Source organism: Hetaerina americana, unplaced genomic scaffold (genome assembly GCF_022747635.1).
Source record: "Hetaerina americana unplaced genomic scaffold, ioHetAmer1.1.p SCAF_4, whole genome shotgun sequence".
Lineage (NCBI taxonomy): Eukaryota > Metazoa > Arthropoda > Insecta > Odonata > Calopterygidae > Hetaerina > Hetaerina americana.
In genome coordinates, this window is record NW_027286985.1 from 30637569 (window position 1) to 30657554 (window position 19986).

The 19986-nt window shown below is 35.3% G+C and overlaps 1 protein-coding gene across 1 annotated transcript in view; it reads right to left on the bottom strand.

Annotated features, from left to right (window-relative positions):
• Positions 1 to 5845: 5845 nt before the first annotated feature.
• Positions 5846 to 19986, bottom strand: part of RhoGAP15B (RhoGAP_ARAP and RA_ARAPs domain-containing protein RhoGAP15B) — a 36103-nt gene continuing 21962 nt past the window's right edge. Inside the window, exons 7-13 of the mRNA XM_071590204.1 lie at positions 17950 to 18134; positions 16759 to 17103; positions 15059 to 15310; positions 12554 to 12673; positions 12241 to 12323; positions 9770 to 9811; positions 5846 to 7724 (exon numbers count right to left, since the gene is read on the bottom strand). Coding sequence (XP_071446305.1) covers positions 7586 to 7724; positions 9770 to 9811; positions 12241 to 12323; positions 12554 to 12673; positions 15059 to 15310; positions 16759 to 17103; positions 17950 to 18134 — 1166 coding nt within the window. The 3' untranslated portion in view covers positions 5846 to 7585. The remainder of the gene's footprint in view (positions 7725 to 9769; positions 9812 to 12240; positions 12324 to 12553; positions 12674 to 15058; positions 15311 to 16758; positions 17104 to 17949; positions 18135 to 19986) is intronic.

A 19986-nucleotide genomic window follows, 5' to 3' on the forward strand; every position in this document is an offset into this window, starting at 1 on the left:
CCCCGCCACACGCCCTTGCGGCGGCTTGCTGGGTATTATGTAGATGTAGATGTAGATGTGAATAGGGTTGCGATGCTGGTGTGTGCGCGAGTGAGTTTGCCGTCAAAAAAGAAGAGATAATGAACGGGCAAGGGTGGATATTCACGGGTTTAAACCTGCCACTCCGAGTAGCCGAATCCTCGCCTATCCTCCACATTCTGAGGAGTATCCCTCTTGAGGTCTCAGGTGTCTCAATCCTCCCCGTCCTACGACCCCCTCCCACTCAGAGAGAGTTCCCACCCCCGTGGGATGGAATGGTGGGAGAAAGGGGGATTCTGTTATGGGGAGAGCCGCGCTCCCTCAGTCACGTTCCGACACACGCACGTACATTTGCGCCTCGAAAATAAAAATAACTTTCACACCCAAAGCTCCTATGGATCATCCATCAAAAAAATTGGCTTGTAAAGGTATGATTCCTAGTAAATCAAGGGCCGAAGGTGGATCCAAGATGACTTTTGAGGGTGATCATCCATATCCACATATCTGGCTGCTGAATATGGTGGGAGAAAAGAAGATTGAAGGCCAAAGGATTCTAACTTAAGTTTTTTTATGTCAAATTTGCTATGTTTAAGGGTGATTGACAGTTTTAAACAATGAATGGGAATTGAAGAATAAGATAACATTGAAGTCATCTTGGGAGGGTGGATGGAGGTGGGCCCTTTCAGCATTTGTCCCTTGTAAAATACATTTTTTCCAAAATTTTTGTGGTTTCTTTGTTGGGTCAGGTACTTCTGCGATTACCCTCGTAGATGCAGAGGGTGGGAGCATTTTGCACGACTATCTTGCCCCTCCCTGGATCCAACATGGCCTGAGGCATATGGCAAGCTTAAGATGAACCTACCGGGTGGCAGGTATGTTTAGATTTGGCTTTGAGAATTGATGTGCCTAGGTTAGAAAGTCTGTCTACCTTCACCCAAAGTTTTCTAAGAGTACTTTCAAGGCCTGCCAACACCCCCAGCTTAACACAATCAGTTTGTTTTTAAGAGGAGCTGTACTTTCTGGAAAGCACGTGGTGCAATTAAAGGAAATGGGCATCCAAATCAAAGCAAGAATTTCAAACACCATAGGTCTTAGTAAAGAGCTATACCTTCAACTGTCCCATCAACCATTGCGTTCAAGATTATTATTTTATTTAGTCAATAAATTCCACGCATGCATCAATGTAAAATCTTCATTACACATCGTGAAAAACACATGCTTTTCTTGGATTACATATGTAGCATACCAAAGGAGAAAGTGTTTGATGTAAAGGTAGAAAGAATCATTATTTAGTAAGGGCATTAGTTTATTTAACAATGCAAACAAAAACAAATGTTAACAATTTCATAGTAAAATAGAACAAATTTCAGTACAAACAACAAAATCTTGAATAACTGTTCAATGGGAAATGACTCGCATGCAATGTTTCATGTAACATGCATGAGTTCCTGATTTGTATTATCAGGAGACATAACCCAATACAATCAGTCCTTCACGTATGCAGGGCAAATAAATACATTCCTTTCAAATTATGTCGCCAACAAGCATAATGTCTCAAGTTAATCTGTAAGAAGCAATGAACATCTCTTCAACATGACTGAAGATAGAAAGATGTGGAATTCCTGATTCCATTACAATTAAATATTAAAATCTGTCAGAAAAATGCATTTCGGGGAAGCACACTAATGCCTGATAAGTGTCTCACTCCATTAATAAAATCAGAAATGGTATACAAAAATACAGCACTTATTAGATAACCAGGCTTTAATAATGTTTACTTCATCATTTTCCAATTATAAACATCACAATCACAGACATCCATGACAAATGAACCTCATGTACCATTAAAATTTTAAAACCAGCACAATTACAGATGAAATAATGTACATAAATGCATAGACTATTAAGCTGTCTCAGATATTTAACCACCTTTAACCAAGGCATTACACATAAACAGTATCAATTAATCTTCATGCAGCTTTTGGTGGAACTGATCGAATTTCAATTTATATATATATATATAATATATATATATATATATAATATATATATATATATATATATATATATATATATATATATATATATATATATATATATATATATATATATATACAGAAACAGATATAAGGAAAAGGGATAGGAACACACACAAAGGACGAACACATTTTTGCTCTTGTGATCCGTTCGATTCCGCCTTCCCCACCTCTATTGTGTTCGTCCTTTGTGTGTGTTCCTATCCCTTTTCCTTATATCTGTTTCTGTATATATGAGTATTTATTCGCCGTTTGGCGGGATTTCGTGTTTGAATGTGTATATATATATATATATATATATATATATATATATATATATATATATATATATATATATATATATATATATATATATATACATATAAAAAATTTCTGACTACTCACATTAGTTGAATCATCTTGAAACTTGAATATAATCAGGAAGAGAAGGCTCTTCAAAGAAATGGCAAAAATGGGGTAAATATAACTTCCCCTTAGAGATGATTCCTTGAATCAATAGTACTTCAGAAGTTTTCACTCTCTGATCAAGGAAAGTGTGATTTTCTTACATAGATTCACTGCCATACTTCAAGTATTAAAAAAATATTCTCTTCATCATGAAGGAAGGATTTACATGTAATTTAAGCTTGCCATGATTACACTTTCTTTTTTCTGCATAAAACAATGAATTAAGATTTCTTACAAGCAGTTTCAAAGATAATCATAGGTGTTTTTAATCAATAAAATTATAATCAAGCAATACAAAATTATTGCGACCCTCAATTTACCAATTTAATATAGGTATATGTGTAGTGATCTAGGTCATGATATTTCTATACTGCTAGTTCACAATTTCATTCAGAATATATTTTTCAATGAATCACAATGCTTACAGCTTAAAATATAGATGCGTATATACTTTAATACAGTTTTAAATTGAAACAAATGTATTCATTCCATTCAATTGAAAATTTATTACTTATCTCTTTATTTTCCAGGATTACTTTAATAATTTTCATAATAATAATTTTTTTTATTTCTTTACCTAAACTCTGAAACTGTCATAATGGTTTCATGCAAATAAATCAAAACAGAGGTTTTTATTTTACACACAAAAACTAAAGGACGCAGGTTCTTCTGTGTCTTAACGCATCACAGAAACTATATTTGGAGGGAAATCAAGGGGCATAAGCATGTCATATCTCTTTCGTTGTACACCAAATTACTCATGAGAACTCCTTTGAAACAGCAATTCACATTTTCTTGGTCAAACCATTATTTAGCAAATTTATCAGGCCTCAGAAAAGGTCCAACACAAGGCAAAAATGCAGCAGGGTAAACCATCTAAAGAAGGGTTGGCATTGTGGTGAAATACTCACCAGGGGAATGCAATTAGCAGTTATCCTTTTTTGACAAACTTTCCAGAGACAAAAATAGGTTCCCAAGAAAAAATGTATTCATGTTGAAAAGTAATTCAATCACATGCCTTGAGCACCAAAGAGATCCTGTATCTGGAATTTCCAAACATATGGAGTACAACAAAACTGGAAATTGAGTTAAAACATCACTGGACAAGAAAATGTTCTATTGAAGGAGTCAATTGAAACACGCACACACTGCAAAATGTTGCCATGAACACAGAATTTCAGCATCAGCAAACAACATTATCAAACAATGGATTATCCAAATCATTAAAAAATATCACTAACTAGGACCAAAGTCTGAAAAGAAATACTCCTTAGAGAACAATGGAATGCCACACATCAGAGGTCACATTTAAAATCTTCCGAAAATTCATATAAGCTCCCTCAATAACTTAACGCCCTATTCAGAAACATTGTAAACATACATAAAGTAAAAGAAAACATAATAATGAAGATAAAAAGGATGGTAATTTCATTAAGATTTGACTTTATCACACAGAAACTCCACATGCTTTAGAAAAAAGTGAATTAAATCCAGCATGACAATCATTATACAACCTAAAATGATTTAAATAATTTTTCTCTATGTGAAAGCCCTTCGTAATACCCATTCTTTAACCATTTGGCAAAATTGTTATCCTCTCATTATATTACTTTTGAATTCACCTAAAAAATGGCATGATCCAGTTTCCAGTCTAAGTTTGTTGAAAGAGAAACATACAGATGACACAATGTTTTTTACAATAAGCACCATAACTAATGAACAGCCCAGAAGCTACAAAAATAAAAATCAGCAGCCTCAACTTAAATTTCAGCACCTTTTCTACTTGTCTTGGCACAGAAAACAGGACAATTCATCATCATTCATTCAACATTAATTAACATTCACCATTCCAAATCACTGGAATTATTTCAATTTCTGATTGCCAAATCAGTCACATCAAGTTACATGGAAACATTTTGCAAGTTATTTGCATATTTATAAGTAAAATATGACCACCCATATCTACATAACATAATAAAAGTCTTTCAAAAATCTACAAAGAGAGGTAATACTCCTTGATATTGTTTTGCTGTTAACCAAAAAACTTAAATGGAATATCCTATCTTTCCATGACACAATTTAGTAAGAGTTATACAAGGCAGTTTGCTAGACGGGAGAATTATATTGACAAGTGATAGGTCAGTTCCACTTTTTTTCTGGTACCAGTCAGCTAGATTCTTAGCTTTGGTTGTCAGTTTGGTTCTTAGTTTCCATTAATACACACACACCCATGTAAACTTCACTCATTAAAATGAATTAAACAGCTTTTCTTAATCATGAAATAAGCCACAACTTTACTAAGTCCTAAGCAGAAGCAGTATTATTATTCATCTTTTTTTAAATATTTAATAAAACTTGAATCGTAAGTTTTGACTAATTATAAAAATTGCATACCAACTATCTACATGGCATATTAAATTTTTGATAAAATGAGACATAGTATGTAGACACAAAAGGCAATTGAGTAAAATTCTGCGATCAAAAAAATATTTCATGGGACGTATAATACCATGCAGTGAATGTTACAATCCTGTATAAGGTTTTAGGGTGAAAACTAGCTAAACCAAGGGCACCAGTGACTGAACCAACCCATCACAAATTATGATGTTTAATTTCAAATATCTAAATGATAAATGTGCTGATATGGGATTTGATCAAAGTAAAACAATAAAAATTTCATACACAAGGCTAAATTAGCACATACAGGCACTGAAGAAAAAACCTCAACATAGACATATCAATTAGAGAAAGACAATTGTTTTATCCAGGGACAACGAACCTGAGCACCTTTCCAATGTTCATATAATATCCTAAGATAAATGAATCATATTGTAATAAATACAAGAGAGACATATAAGAGACAGATTATAAACAAATTTTAAAAATTGGCATGGGAACGATATGATTTCCAATACACTAAAATAGATTTTGAAAGGAAAAACCATTTTCCAATCACCACATGACAATACATGCATACCAAACCAAAATTAACCATAGTAATCAGCCCAAAGGTTGCTTTGATAGGTGAGGGTAAGCTCACCTAGAACTAAGTCTAGCAGCATGTGAAATTCACACTTTGGGGTAAGGGGAACAGGAGCTATCCCTGGGCAACCCATGATTTCTCAAGAAGATCGGATACCCAAAAAACCAAACAGATTGGGTGAAGCTGAGGGTTCTCAGAGGCATCACCCAGAATCAAACCCCAGCCCTCCAGTCCGTAGCCCAGCACTCTACACATTGGACTTCCATATCCCCATGTATATTCAATATTATCAAAATTATTTTTCATAATATTTTAAGAAATACTATGACAAAGTAACAAATAAATACTGCTTTCACTTCCATCCATTCTAAAATTAACGCATCCATATTATGTCCTCTTCCTATTCAGTAATAACACACAAATCACAAAATTACTCATATTTGGAAAACAAGTAAGAGATAACAAAAGTTCCATCAAATGAAAAAGTCTTAACAAAAAGCCACTTAGGAAAGAAGAAATTGAAGTCTCAGTAACTTAACCAGGGTTCTAAAACTGTATCCAGAATCATTACGCATGCAAAACTTGGGGAATGATCATTGAGATTTCACCAGTAGCACTTGCTATTCCTAAAACAGGATATTGATAGTAATAAAAAAATCTTTGGATGCCCAATCTCGCATATACAGATGCATTAAATGTGCATAGTACATCAGTTCCACGGATTAATGATACTTATCTAAATCACAATGAAAGGGGTTAAGTAACATTCTAGCATCTTTTACATAATAATGAATGAACAAAACTTCACACAGAAGTTTTAAACATGTGAATTTTGGTAATTACCACAATCATAGTTGGATAAACCTATGGCAACATTGTTCACTATATGTCTATTTCAACAACAATACTCTTTCATTTACAAACACAAAAACAAAAAGTCCTTGTTTGCCATATCTTCACACCTCCACAGTTAAGTGAGCTAAGATTTCTATCGAATATTATGTACTTTCACTGAACTATGCAGAAAATATGACTAGCATTTAAAATAGTAAGCACAAGCCCTATTGACAGTGTAAGTGCTCATTAGTACAATGAGAATACAAAAATACTATCCACTGGAAATAAGTAAAATGTACTAGAACATATAACCTATGTTTGTTCTAAATTGAAGGCATATCAAATCATAAGAGAATATGAATATAAACTGTAATGCCTGAAAGAACGTTTTCTGAAAATAGATTTAATAAATATCCACTAATGCAAAATACCCTAATGTGTATTGAAAGCGTGTTCTTTTGTAAACTTTTTGCAAACATTTTGTATACAATGCAGGAAAAAAATAATTACAAGGAAATATCATTGAATCAACTAGACTGCTCTCCTAAAATTTTTGAGTTTCATGCTCCCTTTTTAGTTACATCAGCATGATTTTAAAAACACACAATTGAATAATTTTTGCACCTCTCCACCAGCAAATCCATTCAATCAGCTTTGATTGAGCAACTTATGCATACATAGGAACACATAATCAAGGGTTGAGCAAAAGAAGTGAATACATAAAACTGCAGGCTGATTCAATCAAGGGCTAAATAAGATGTGCTCATAAGTGCCATTACATAAACTGTCCCGTCTATAATTTACCATAAACAACCAAAACAAATAAGTAATATAAAATTGATTGTTTATATTAGCAGCAGAATATTTGAAAATGGCTTTCACTTGCAGAAGGATACAACCCTTCACATACACATGAGGAATCCATGTTGGCACAAAAAAAATGCAGTCCTAAACTCTCTAATTTCTCAAATAAAAGTTTCACCTACAGTAATTAATTCAATATGAGTTGATTCTTTGATCCTTCACTTCTACAGGAAAATTCCATTCGAATTAACTGTCCATTTAAATACATTGCTACCGCAATCATTCATCACACATTTTCTCTAAGCAGATTACGTATGAATGACATGAAGGCAATGTCAAGAACAATCTTCCATACAAACAAAACAACGATGTCCTTGGAAAAGGTAGCTTCAGCTTTAGTCCAGATGTTATCTTACCAGGATGGCATATATTAGAAGATGCAGCAGTCGTGTAGTTGCAATCAAACCAGAAGGTCAGGTGATAGTGGGAAAGAAAGGCCCTCTGGATGCTCACTTAGTAGCATAGCTGTCACCAAATGCAGCATTTCTGAGGAAGAAGTACCAGCAATCGTGTTCCCAAAGAATGGTGTTTCCTTCTTCCTGTGATTAAGCAATGGAATTACAACAAATAAATAACAATGATTATGCCACTATTATCATAAAATACTTGGTCCAAAAAAATATGCAATTCTTTTAGGAAAAGTCCTTTTGAAGTGATCTTGCCAAATCTCAAAAAGTCTTTTTCCCAGTTAACTAACCTGTTTTCCCTTCACTTCAATTTCCTAAGGTCTTCCAAAGGAGTACATGTCATGTAAAAATAATTCCTATCATAATGTAAAGCACCCATACTGAATTCAGATGGCATATTAAAACGTTTAATTTATGGTTGTAATGATTCAGAAAAATCAAATGAAAGTGTGGGAAATAGAAAAATAGCATTGCTTTGTCATTTGTTAAAACTCTGAACAATATTTGTCACATAAATTTTATTAGAGACCACTAATCACATTACATGTCACAACCCACAAATTACCACCTCATACCTTGTTGCCCAACAGAGATAAGTTCATATAACAGTTTATTGTTACCCAGGAGACTTTTCTTCTTTCTTGCACTCCATTCAATTCTGCCTTTCATATTTTTTTTATAAAAGACACTACCTGTGATGCAGTGTAGAATGAGAATTATGTATGAGTAAAATACTGATTTATCTTTCAATAAAAATGGCAAACAAGCATGAAAAAGTGCCATTTTAAGGTGAAGAGTTTGCCAGGTCTGCCATTGAACTGTTCCAAATGAAATTCTTCTTGTTCCTTTGACATTAGCTAACAAGATAATTATTATACTTCCATTCAAGAGAAGGTACTGCCTTGCCATAAAAAAGCAACTGATCTTAAAATAAAAACGAGTCTACGAAGAACTCCACCCTATCAACACAGCAATATTGAATTATTATGGCTCAGTAGAGATAAAGAGAGAGGGAAGTACTAGGGAGTAATAGGAAGAAGAGTGATAATGGCCAAAAATGGATAAAGAATGCCTTTCAGATCTCACCCCTGCCCAATCCAAGGACTTGAGGAGTAACTCAGTGGAATGAATGTCAAGCAGCAGTGAGCAAACCACTCAATTTTCTCTAAATGCCATCAGCTGACTTATTTCTTTTACAGCGAGGAATTTTTATGGAAAGGCTATGGGGCTATTAGTCAACTGTCAAGGATTTTATCCATTTCACAAAGATCCATTATTCACTATTTCCAGCAAGACTGCTGCAATCTCATCTCTCAAAAGTGAGCTACCTGACATGAATGGAGTCCCATGACTTGCATAAGAACCCTTTTTTAAAGAAAATAGCTATGACTCTGGATACATCAAATACTTTGTACAGTGCAATATATCATATTCTTTCGGTAGCAATAATATGATATTGCTCTGTTAAAGTTTTACAATACGATATTGCAAACCTTCAACAGAGCAGAAGGTGAACATTCAACATGCCAAAAATGTGTTTGTAACCAGAGTTCATAGATTACAATAGGGCACAAAATAAAGGAGCCGTTGCAATGCACACATTATTGTTTACCAACTTGGCATTCAAGATAAATGGCATTAAGGACAGTAATACCCCACAAAATGTGAAATATCCAAGGATTTATGTAACCATAATGAGCTTATTTGACCAGTAGTAGTAGTAGTAGTAGTTTTGAGGGGAGGCGACCGACAGCTGAGGTCAGTTGAGCCATAGGGGATGGACAGGAAAGGATGAAGGGTGGGGAGAAACCTGGCATCGGCATTAACCTACTCTTTACGAAAGGCGCCAAGGGGTCCGCAGCTTAACGTCCTATCCGACGAACGGCGTACTCACTCAAAGTGCCCTCCACAAAGCACCTCAAGTAGGGATCGAGGAGCCTCAGAAAAATATTCAACACCGCCGGGATTTGATCCAGAGCCCTCTGGGTGGGAAGCCAGTACGTTAGCCCCCACACCATCTCGATCCCCATATTTGACCAGAAAAGAGGTTTATGACACTCTTCAAAAGGAACATCACAAAGTGAAGTTAATAACTAATACCCTTCGTCCAATTTAATGGTTACATATGATACAAAGACAATTATCTTATCCAAAGAAATTCACCATTTTTCACTTACCTGCTTGTTTTCTTGGCCTTATCAATGAATGTAATACTCCATCTGAAAAAACAACATAAATTAGTCACACAGTTACAAGGCTGCAAATATTATAAATGCACAACAAATTGATTGTACAGCATAGGCATCAACATGTTTGTCCATTCCACCAGCTTATCCATGATAGTTATTTTTAAGGAAAATATGCAAAAATATTATCTTTTTCACCTATACTAAGCATCTCTTTCACTTATACATGTGTTACATTCCATTATGATCAACATAATCAACTGAATACTAATTCACCTTTGAATTTTGTTTCTCATTGGTCGAAGATAATGCAATTTCCACTTAACTACCTGTTAGTCATGTCAAAGTACATTATACAAACCAGGCCAGTATCAGTGGTCAGCCCACTTTTTCAGGCTCATTTCTGGGCCAAAGGAAGTGGATTGTACTTTTGATAACTTCAATGGAACAATGGATAACGAATACAAGAAACCCATGAGTTGGCTGTCAGGAGTGTGAGTCCTCATATGGATTACTGAAGATCAGCCCTTGCAAACATCAGGTCATGGGAGTTTGTGGGAAAGAAAATGGTAATCCATCGTCATTCACAGGATGGCTGGTTAACAACCTTGAGAGTGGTAATATTGTTGGGGGTAGTTAACAGGTAGTTAACTGAAAATTAAGTAGTTCTGGCACTTTAACACAAGAAACCTTAATCAAGATCCAATGGGATTTTTCCAATATTATTAGATAAAAATTGGGATAATCACAACCCCAATACACACCAGTTCCTGACAGCATTGAAAACTGATTAATTATTTTCCTTTCCAACCAAACCCATGGAAATATCATGGATGACGACAGTGATCTTTTGACTGACTTATCCTCTCTTCTTCATCAACTAATTCAATTCATCACAGGTGAACCATCTGACGACAAAGGTAAGGAGTTAATTTTGTAACAAAAAAGCAGGTTCAGTTGCATGTGTTGGTGTTCATTAGGTGCAGACATTTCTCAAGGTTCATCCTTGTGAGACCAATGTAGAGAGCAACCCTTGCCACAGAATCTAATTTATTACAGGATACCTTTTTATATTTCCTTTTAGATGATGACCAACAAAACACAACCTGTCCCTCTGAAGAACTTCTTTCTACTATTGGCCAAGGCATCACAGCAGCTAGGCATGAATTAACACAATTAGGTCACAAGAAAATTTTGTCCAATTTAATAACCCTCGATACTGTCAGAGGCAGTTGATTTTCAATTTTTCAAGCGTCAATCCCAAAGACTTGACTTTAAGAATTTTTTCCTTCCGGTTATCACTGAAGTATCCACTAATCAGTTTTGTATAGGGATGAATAAAATCAACTAATAATTATTAAAATATTGCTTGCCTACAATAACCCTGGAAATTAATTCACTATTCGTTTCTAATTCTACAGATTGTATTCAGGTATTTACTTTCAATTTTCCTGAAGACCGGATATGAATAATATTGGCCTATATTTTTTGCAGTTGATACATTTTTTTTCTTTTGCTGTGTCCTTCATATTATTCAGGCAGTGCACAATATATAAGCACTAGTTGATGGTTTCGCATATGCCTCCTGGGGATATCTTTTCCACATGAGTTTTTCCAATGAAATAGGAGAAATGCTACTAAGCTGATAACCTCTTGGCTGGTAGTGGAATATTCAGCCATAATATTTTAATTTTGTGATTCCGTCATCTTAAATTACTTTCATGGTGATTTCATGTACATTTCTCCCAAGTGCACAATTCCATGTAAAATGCTACAATTCTAATATAATTCTTTTTCTTTATTGCAGAGCCAGGTACAAGAAAATAAGGGAGTATTATTGGAAGATTTCAGTGTTGCCTACCAACAATTGGCATTCCTTTTGTAAAGATTTTTTGTTAATATAGGCATTTATATGTAGGGTCCATTTTTTAATTCATAATTTGTGGTTTTTCAATTGAAATTGTGCGAGTTTCTCCACACAATAAATAAGTATATAATGGCCAATGCAGATGATTTTCTTTCCTGCAAACATCACCTAAGTCATTTCCTGGTGTCAGGGCTTCATTTTGGTACAAAAATTTAATAACTAATTGAAAAAATGAGAAATAATGAACGATGGCATATAAAATACAAAGTAAATGAGCCACAGCAGAGTAATGTGATGCCACTGCCATCTATCAACCAAGAATGTAACTACGTCGTAGTTTCATTGTAAAACAATTCCCTTTCCGAGCGGGTCATACAGAAAACAAGAGTTAAAAGGTCTTAACACGGGAGTGGGTGATCCTTGAAACAAACTTAGGGGTTTGTATTATTCACCCTGTACTGAATTTTCATGCTCATTTAAGAATGACAAATTGGAAGGTCAATAATAGTCATGAGAACTATGGAAAATGTACAATAATCCCAGGATGAAAATTACATCTTAGATTCCTGGGATATTAGAAATTAAGCTTACTTACCGGGACTGAGGATTTCTCTTGGGCTCATGTCCTAAATACCACAATATATCCTCCACCTTCCACTCTGCAAGTTTGACAGACCCCTGAAAGTAAATCAATTTCAGAATTATTTATCATTCAAACAAAAGGGTGTGTGTGTGAAGCTCAGAGCTATATATTTTAAGAACAGAAGACACAATAAGTTAATCACATTAGTATTTCAAGTAGTCAACAGTCATTATGGATCAAACAGTATCATCCACCAAACATCAGAAATCTACCATTCATGAAGACTACCAACAAAGCAACTTTCAAGGAAAGTGATTTGACTTACCCGCTTGTCTTTGTAGCACGACAGCTTTGCTTGACTGAATTCAAACATATAAGTCCTGAAAGACTTTGAACGAGCATCAGCAAATCTTAGCTCTCCATTCACAATAGTTGGCGGTTTGGTCTGTAAATCAATATTACAACATTAAAACCAGTGTGGCCCAATCACCAGGGATATTAAACTTCTTAATAGAATAAAAAATTGGGAATGAAGTTTAGCCGACTTGTATCACCAAAAACTACAGCTCTTGAATGATGCCAAAATAAAACTTTGTAATTCCACGTAAAAAATAAACTTCAATGCGTCCTAGGTTTCACTGTAGCGCAGAATCATCTGACCTGATGAGGTTTTATGTTGATGTTATTCATCATGGAACATTTCCACAAAGCTACACCTGAAACAAATTACCACAGCTCTCACATTGAAACTAGCTTTTAAGTTTTGCATTAACAGTGAGTTATGTTTAAACTAAGATATGCAGTTAAGAATCGGTGATTTTGGCATGCCAAAAGTGCCAAGGTGATAAGCTTCACTCACAATCAGAAATGACAGACTTCTTCTAACAGTTGAAATTTGAATCAGAAGAACTGAAAGATCAGGTCCAGCATCATTCAAGTGGGAAATATTCACCTAAAATACCTACAAAGAAGGATTCTAATGACAAAAATACAAAAAAAAGCTCTGGTGGAAAATTACTAGAGGTCAAACCAATGGAAAAGAGGGAAAATATTTCAATGGTCCAGTGTGACGAGAAACAAAGAAGCACTTGATCGCAGCTGGCCTATGTGTTGAGCATCAAAACTTTTATGCCAACCCAAAACGGGAGATAGGTTAATTCAAATCCCCCAATAACTGTTATTTCCACCCCTTTGATAGCATATAGAACAACTTAACAATGTTGGCTGCAAGCAGTTGAACTGTAGAGATCACAATCCCCTGATACCGAATCGCATGGGTGAAACTGATCCTGATGGCTTCCAAGCTACTAGGCATAAAAAATGTATTAATAATAAGAATAAAGGTCAAGTGCTTGGCTTGGCAAATACGTGCTCCAAATTTTTGGGTTTTTCAGGGAACCAGAGATGGGCCTGGGTCAAACTAACATGTGTTAACATGTGTGCACAGTGACACCTTTGACAATGTTATCCAGTATTACCTATGAGGGCAGTTCAATAAGTACCCATGTTAGAAATGGAGTAACCATTTTTTCAAAAACATTTTTTTTATTTTTCAACATAGTCCCCTTTTAGAGAGATACAATTCTCCCAACATTCTGGCCATTTTTTTTAACCCCTCCAAAAAATAGGATTTGTCGAACTCTCCAAAATACGCCTCTGTCTCGGCGATAACTTCCTTGTTTGAGCTAAATTTTTTTCCCGCGAGCCATTTCTTTATGTTAGGGAATAAGAAAAAGTCGCAGGGAGCCAGATCGGGTGAATACGGCGGTGCGGCAGTAATTCATAACGTAGTTCATGCAGTTTGGCGGCGACAACTCCGGATCAGCTTGTTGTCCACTGTGAGCAATCGTGGCACCAATCGGGCCGACAATTTTTTCATTGCCAACTTATCATGTATAATATTAATTGCCATTCTGGTCAACACACCCACGGCCTCTGCTACTTTGCACACTTTCGTTCATCAATCAGCGAGAATCATGGCGTGGACTTATTGAATGATTTCCTTGGTAACCACATCTGCCGGGAGTCCTGGTCGCTCCTCATCAAAAACAGATGTTCCCTCACATTTAAATTCGTTGAACCAATATCTAACTGTGGTCATAGATGGCGAAGTGTCCCCACAAACAGCATCCATCTTTGCTTTTATCTCCTCACATTTCTTCCCATCCAAAAACAAAGAGCGAATTACCGAAAGATACTGCTCTTTTTCCATTTTAGCAAAAATCACGGCACTTGTCTCACTCGAATGGCTGCCAAATCAAAACTAACCTTTAAATCAGTCTGAAATTTGTTTCACCATCATTTGATAGATGACAGCACGCGATGATAACATACACTTCCCTCAGGAACGCCCTTTGTCATCAAACACGGGTATTTATTGAACCGCCCTCGTATTTTATAAATGTAAAGTATAAAGTGTTTCCTGGCATAGAATTTCAATGCCAGAAATTTGGGTCAAATGACATGCATTCTACTTTCTTGAACACAGCAAATTTCGAACTGAAAGTTGAGTTCTATAAATAAGAGTACTCGGCCCAATGACATATCAGTACCGAGACACTTCTTCCACATAAAGTATGGTCCAAACTCATGATCTGGCATTACCGGCGACTTTAGTAGAGGCAGTTTTGCAGATGTGGTATCAAAAAATAGCCCATAAAAATCTCCTAAACAGCTGGACATGGCATGATAATCAATTCCCCAAATACCCCCGAATGGTCTTCACCAACTTGCCTTAAAGCCCTTAATTGAAATAAATGAGTTCTCTGCAAAGGCAAGTGTGGCATGAAAATCTCAAAGAAAAAAAGGAAGACAAAATAGTAACACTTACCCTAGCCAAATGAGCAGCCTCCAAGAGCAAAGTACTAGGGGTGAGGGCCAGGAGGTTATCTTTGCGGTCCACATCATCCCAGTAACCCCATCGAAGTACAACATCGAGAACCCGTTCCATTGGGTGCAGAGGTCTTGTGAGGGCACTGCCTAATATCCTCTCCTCAAGTCCCCAACTTTGCCCCTTCCCATCCAGGCCCAATTGCTCACAGAGATCCAACACCAACTGACCCGATAGCTTCTGTGGTGTGACCTGAGCAAAGGATAGCATAAGAGCATTTTTACATATTAATAATTCATCATAAGCATTATGAATCCTAATAAGAAAGGCATACCATATAATTCAAAGTATAAACAAGAGTTTACTTAGCATGTTTTGCAATAATTCTACAAATTGAGAGGGTTAAACCTAATTATAACCTGCTCAATGAAGTCTGAAATGAGAAGATTTCAACTTGATATTTGTTGAAGACTTTACTCAAGTTTTGAGCACTTGAAGAGTATTAGACATCATATAAAATTTATACAAGATATAAAAGAGAGAGCATAAGCTGGCAAATGCAGTTTAGTCATCACATCTCCCAATTAATGTTTAAGACATCATTTAAAGTGATAATTTATGAATTAGAAAGACATGCCATAGGAATTGTTCCATCACAATTCTGATAAGTTTTTTGTTAATACATAAATGTCGATGAAACATTGACGCACAACTATTGTTTTTTGGGATGCACATGGAATCATCTAAATTGATTATTTTCAATAAGGACAAACATCATTCATCAGTTAAGTGAAGACGTCAAGAAAAAACATCATTTGGCAAAGAAAAAAATTCTCTTCCATCAAGACAATCCACAGGTATACAACTATGCAATTTTGATGATGAAAATTACAAAATTAAAATTTCAATTATTACATCTACCAAATTCACCAGATTTGGGTCCCAGTAATTTTTTTTCCAAAGATAAGAAAATGGCTACATGGAATAGGATTCAGGCAAAACCAGAAGGTCATCGCCAGCACAGGTCCCTATTTTGAGTACCTAACAAAATCCTAATCGTGATGCAGCTTATAAAATTTAGATAAATGCTAGGAAAAGCATTTCTATCTAACAGAAGATTATGCAGAAAAATGAAAAAATCTAACCAAAATAATTTTTTTTTCCAAGGTCTTAAACAACCGACATATCTGCATTTGATTTATCAATTTACAAAGGGTTATATTCTTGAAAAATCACTAAATATATATTAAATGTACATATTAAATATAATTTATCATAATTACAAAAGATATTATGTGTACTTGTCCATTCACATCCACTTCATCAAGACCATCATCAATGTCAGCAGAGATAGTAGTCTTTATCCATTGAATACAATCAATTCCTTCAGGCTTCACTTAAAACTGGATATCAACTGTCAACAAAATTTACACTTGCCCCTGAGGACATTGTTAAAACCTATTAATTTGAGTGCTGAAACAATTCATTGAAAATTTTCATTCGGCACTCTTGACTCAATCTCTACTTTCCTGACAAATCAGGATGCTTTTGGCCCCAATCCAAAATAGCTCATACTAGCCAACTGATTATTTCAAACTGCTTACATCTAAAAAGCCTGCTTGTTGAACACATGCCATTGAAGCCATACCAAATCAATTGGGCATGTAGACATATGCCATGAGCAATATTAAGATTATTACCGTCACATGGATGCAACTTGAGCCCTTGTCACCCTTTGCTGATGGCTGTGTAGGAAAGACGTGGATCCACACTTTGAGGTCCCCTGAAGGAGGTGTCCAGCCGCCTGGGAAGGCCATTTTGTTTTCTTGACCCCTACGGGTCATTCGAGGTGAAGACTGGGGACCGACACCCGATGAGGAAGCTGGGGAAACAGATGCAGCAAGGAAGTGACGCTCCAGAACCTCTTGCATCTGCCTCTCACGCTCATCCTCCTCAGGTGATACATCATAAAGGGAGCGGAAAAGGGACACCAGGTCGAGAACCGCTTCCGACTCACGCCTTGACCATCCTAGAGAGTCATTGCCCTGCAACAAATGTATAATATACTTGAGGTGAACCTCCAATAGCCTTTTTGAAAGGTTATTGAATGGAACTCCATTAACCCATAATATAAAGTTGTAGCCTGATGGAATAAAACATGAACCAATCTTCACTCAGCTCCTAGCGGAACGTATTCAAGTACACATACACAATTATAAATGAAAAATCACTAGTAAGAAACATGAACAGCGCTAGAGCTTTGGGTCGAGGTGCTGAAAAATATGACTTCAATAATTTTTTTATCATTACGATCACAAATTTGCAGTATTCAAACTCCAAACATAGTTTTTGAAGTCTTTTTCACATATTTGAAGTTAAAAGGAACTAATAGCAATTAAATATTAGTTGATTCATGTGTACACTAAATATTTAGGTTACTGTTAATGATGTGGATTCAGCCAAAAAGAGGGTTCAGTGTTCCGCTCAGAGTATCACCAAAAGAAAGCTAATGCTGACTTGAAAACTTTTGGGCATTGAAACATAAGTGAACGCATTTTTAATAATGCAATGCTACTAAGTAATTGCATTTCATTCTCCTAGAATACCACCAAATCCACCCATGTGCTTCCATCCAAATTTATTAAAATACTGTAATATCTTATTTCTTCACATTCCTAATCAAATTAATAGAACAAGCAATGCCATTTTACTCATGTGCACAGACATGGGATCTCCTAAGATTTAATTCATTATCAGCAATTAATGAAAATGACACTAGCCAATGTTTTAATCCTTAACTCATTAAATAACAAACATCTTACTCCAACCACAATACCTTTTTTTCTGAGAAAGATGAATAATTAAACAAAAACCCAAATTTGTCAGCTCACCTCAACATGCATAAGGGTTGGGCCCCAAATAGCAGCCAAATTATCCACTGGCATGAGGTTGCGCTCTTGCTGTGAGTGCACATAACTTAAGTGTGCGAGAAGACGACGGAGTGTCACATAATTGACACAAGGAAGTTTCTCCAGAATTCTTCGATATGACTGAACTTTATCCTTTGGGTCTAACTCTGTTGAGAAAAAGAAATCACCAGTGAAAATAATCAAATTATTACAGATACCAAGATATCATAACATTGCCTTTCAGACCACATTAAGAACTACAAAAACTGGAAATTTCCAAAAACACTGGCTTTCACAGCCCTTTTTCCTGTTCATTTTCAACAGGAAAAACTTCTAGCTAATCAAAATAACATAAATGCTAAGGGAAATTAAAAGAGCTACATTTTTTCAAACTATAATTTAATGTCATTATATTTTTCATAAATATATTATTTAATGACAACCATGGTAATCTGACAGGTTATATATATATTAATGACTTTATTGCACAGGTTTTAAGACTGAAATATATTAAATAAACTTACTACATCTATTTCAGAATGATATACAAGAATCAAACTGAGCAATGAAAATGCTATTTCAGCACAGATATAAATAGGAAATACAATCTGGTGATCATGGACAGCTGATTGCGGTACAAGAAGATGAAGAAAAAGACACCGGAACCCAGATGGAACACAAAGATACTGGAGGAAAAAGTTAGCAAGAGAAAATTTATCAGGGGTCATTGACACAAAAATATAAAGAATAAATGAAACTAGCACAGAAGGGCAGATGTAGGAAATTAGGAATAACTAAGGTAGCATAAGAGCAACTTGTAAGGCATTGAAAACCTAGGCAGCCATGGATAACAGCTCAAATGAAAGACCTCATAGAGGCAATAAAAAAAACAGGAATTTGGAATGGAATCGAAATAGAATTGAGGAAACCCATTACACAAAATTGCCGAACCAAGTCATATGAGAGTGGAAAGAGGACAAGTAAGAGTGGATCGAAAGCTGCTGCAAGGAAATCATTTACAACATAAAGAGGAGAAACAGCTAAAACCCTTATTAACTCATGGAGACTATTCTGAGAAAGAAAAACTCCCACATTTTCCAAAATACTAATCAAAAGATACCAAAGGAGAACAATGACATTGGGAAGAGCTGGAAGGAATACATTCAAGTACTCTTCCAAGGGCCTAAACCTCTCAAAGTTGACTTAATTAAAGAAGAAATCGACACATAAAAGATGAACAGGGAGATAGTGAAAAGTGAATTTTTGAGTCGTGAAAAACATGAAGAACACACAAGATACCAAGAGCTGTCAAAGTAAACGAAAATAATCAAGGCCCTTAGGGTCAAAGCAAAGATTACCCTCTTTGTAATAATCAAAGATAATAAAATGAAAATTATTTTTAGTATTTTTATTATATTTACTTTGCTATTATTTTTATTTTCAGTTATTTTTTATAATTTTTATTGATTTACTGCATATATCTTCTCTAATTTTCCTCACACATCCTTTGCCAATTTATAAGAGTATGGCTGGGATTGACCCTTCCCATTATACTTACATTCATTGTAAGCAACAACATTTTTGCTATATTTTATCAATATATTTTTTGTAATAAAACAAAATATTAACATGCAATCAAATGCTTGTATAATAAACTCCAATCATATACTAGAACCACAAAATTTGTATTACTTAAAGCAGCTTTTAGATCCTGAGGCCATTCTATGACTAGACAGAATTTTACTTCAGTGATTCTCATTCCTATTTTGTAAAAATGCACATATTAAGTATTCCAGGTAGCCCCCACATGCCAGGAACAGAAGAGAGCAAAACGAGTTCTCAATTATATCATTTTTTCTAAATAATGTTGGTAAATTTTGGGAGTAGGCTTAAATCTAGGGTTGGCTTATATTCAGGCAGAAATGGTAATGCTGCCAATTTTAGCATCCATCTCTAATGTCAATAGAAAACATATGGATAAAATAAGATTATCATAACTGATTTGTTTACAAGGTAACC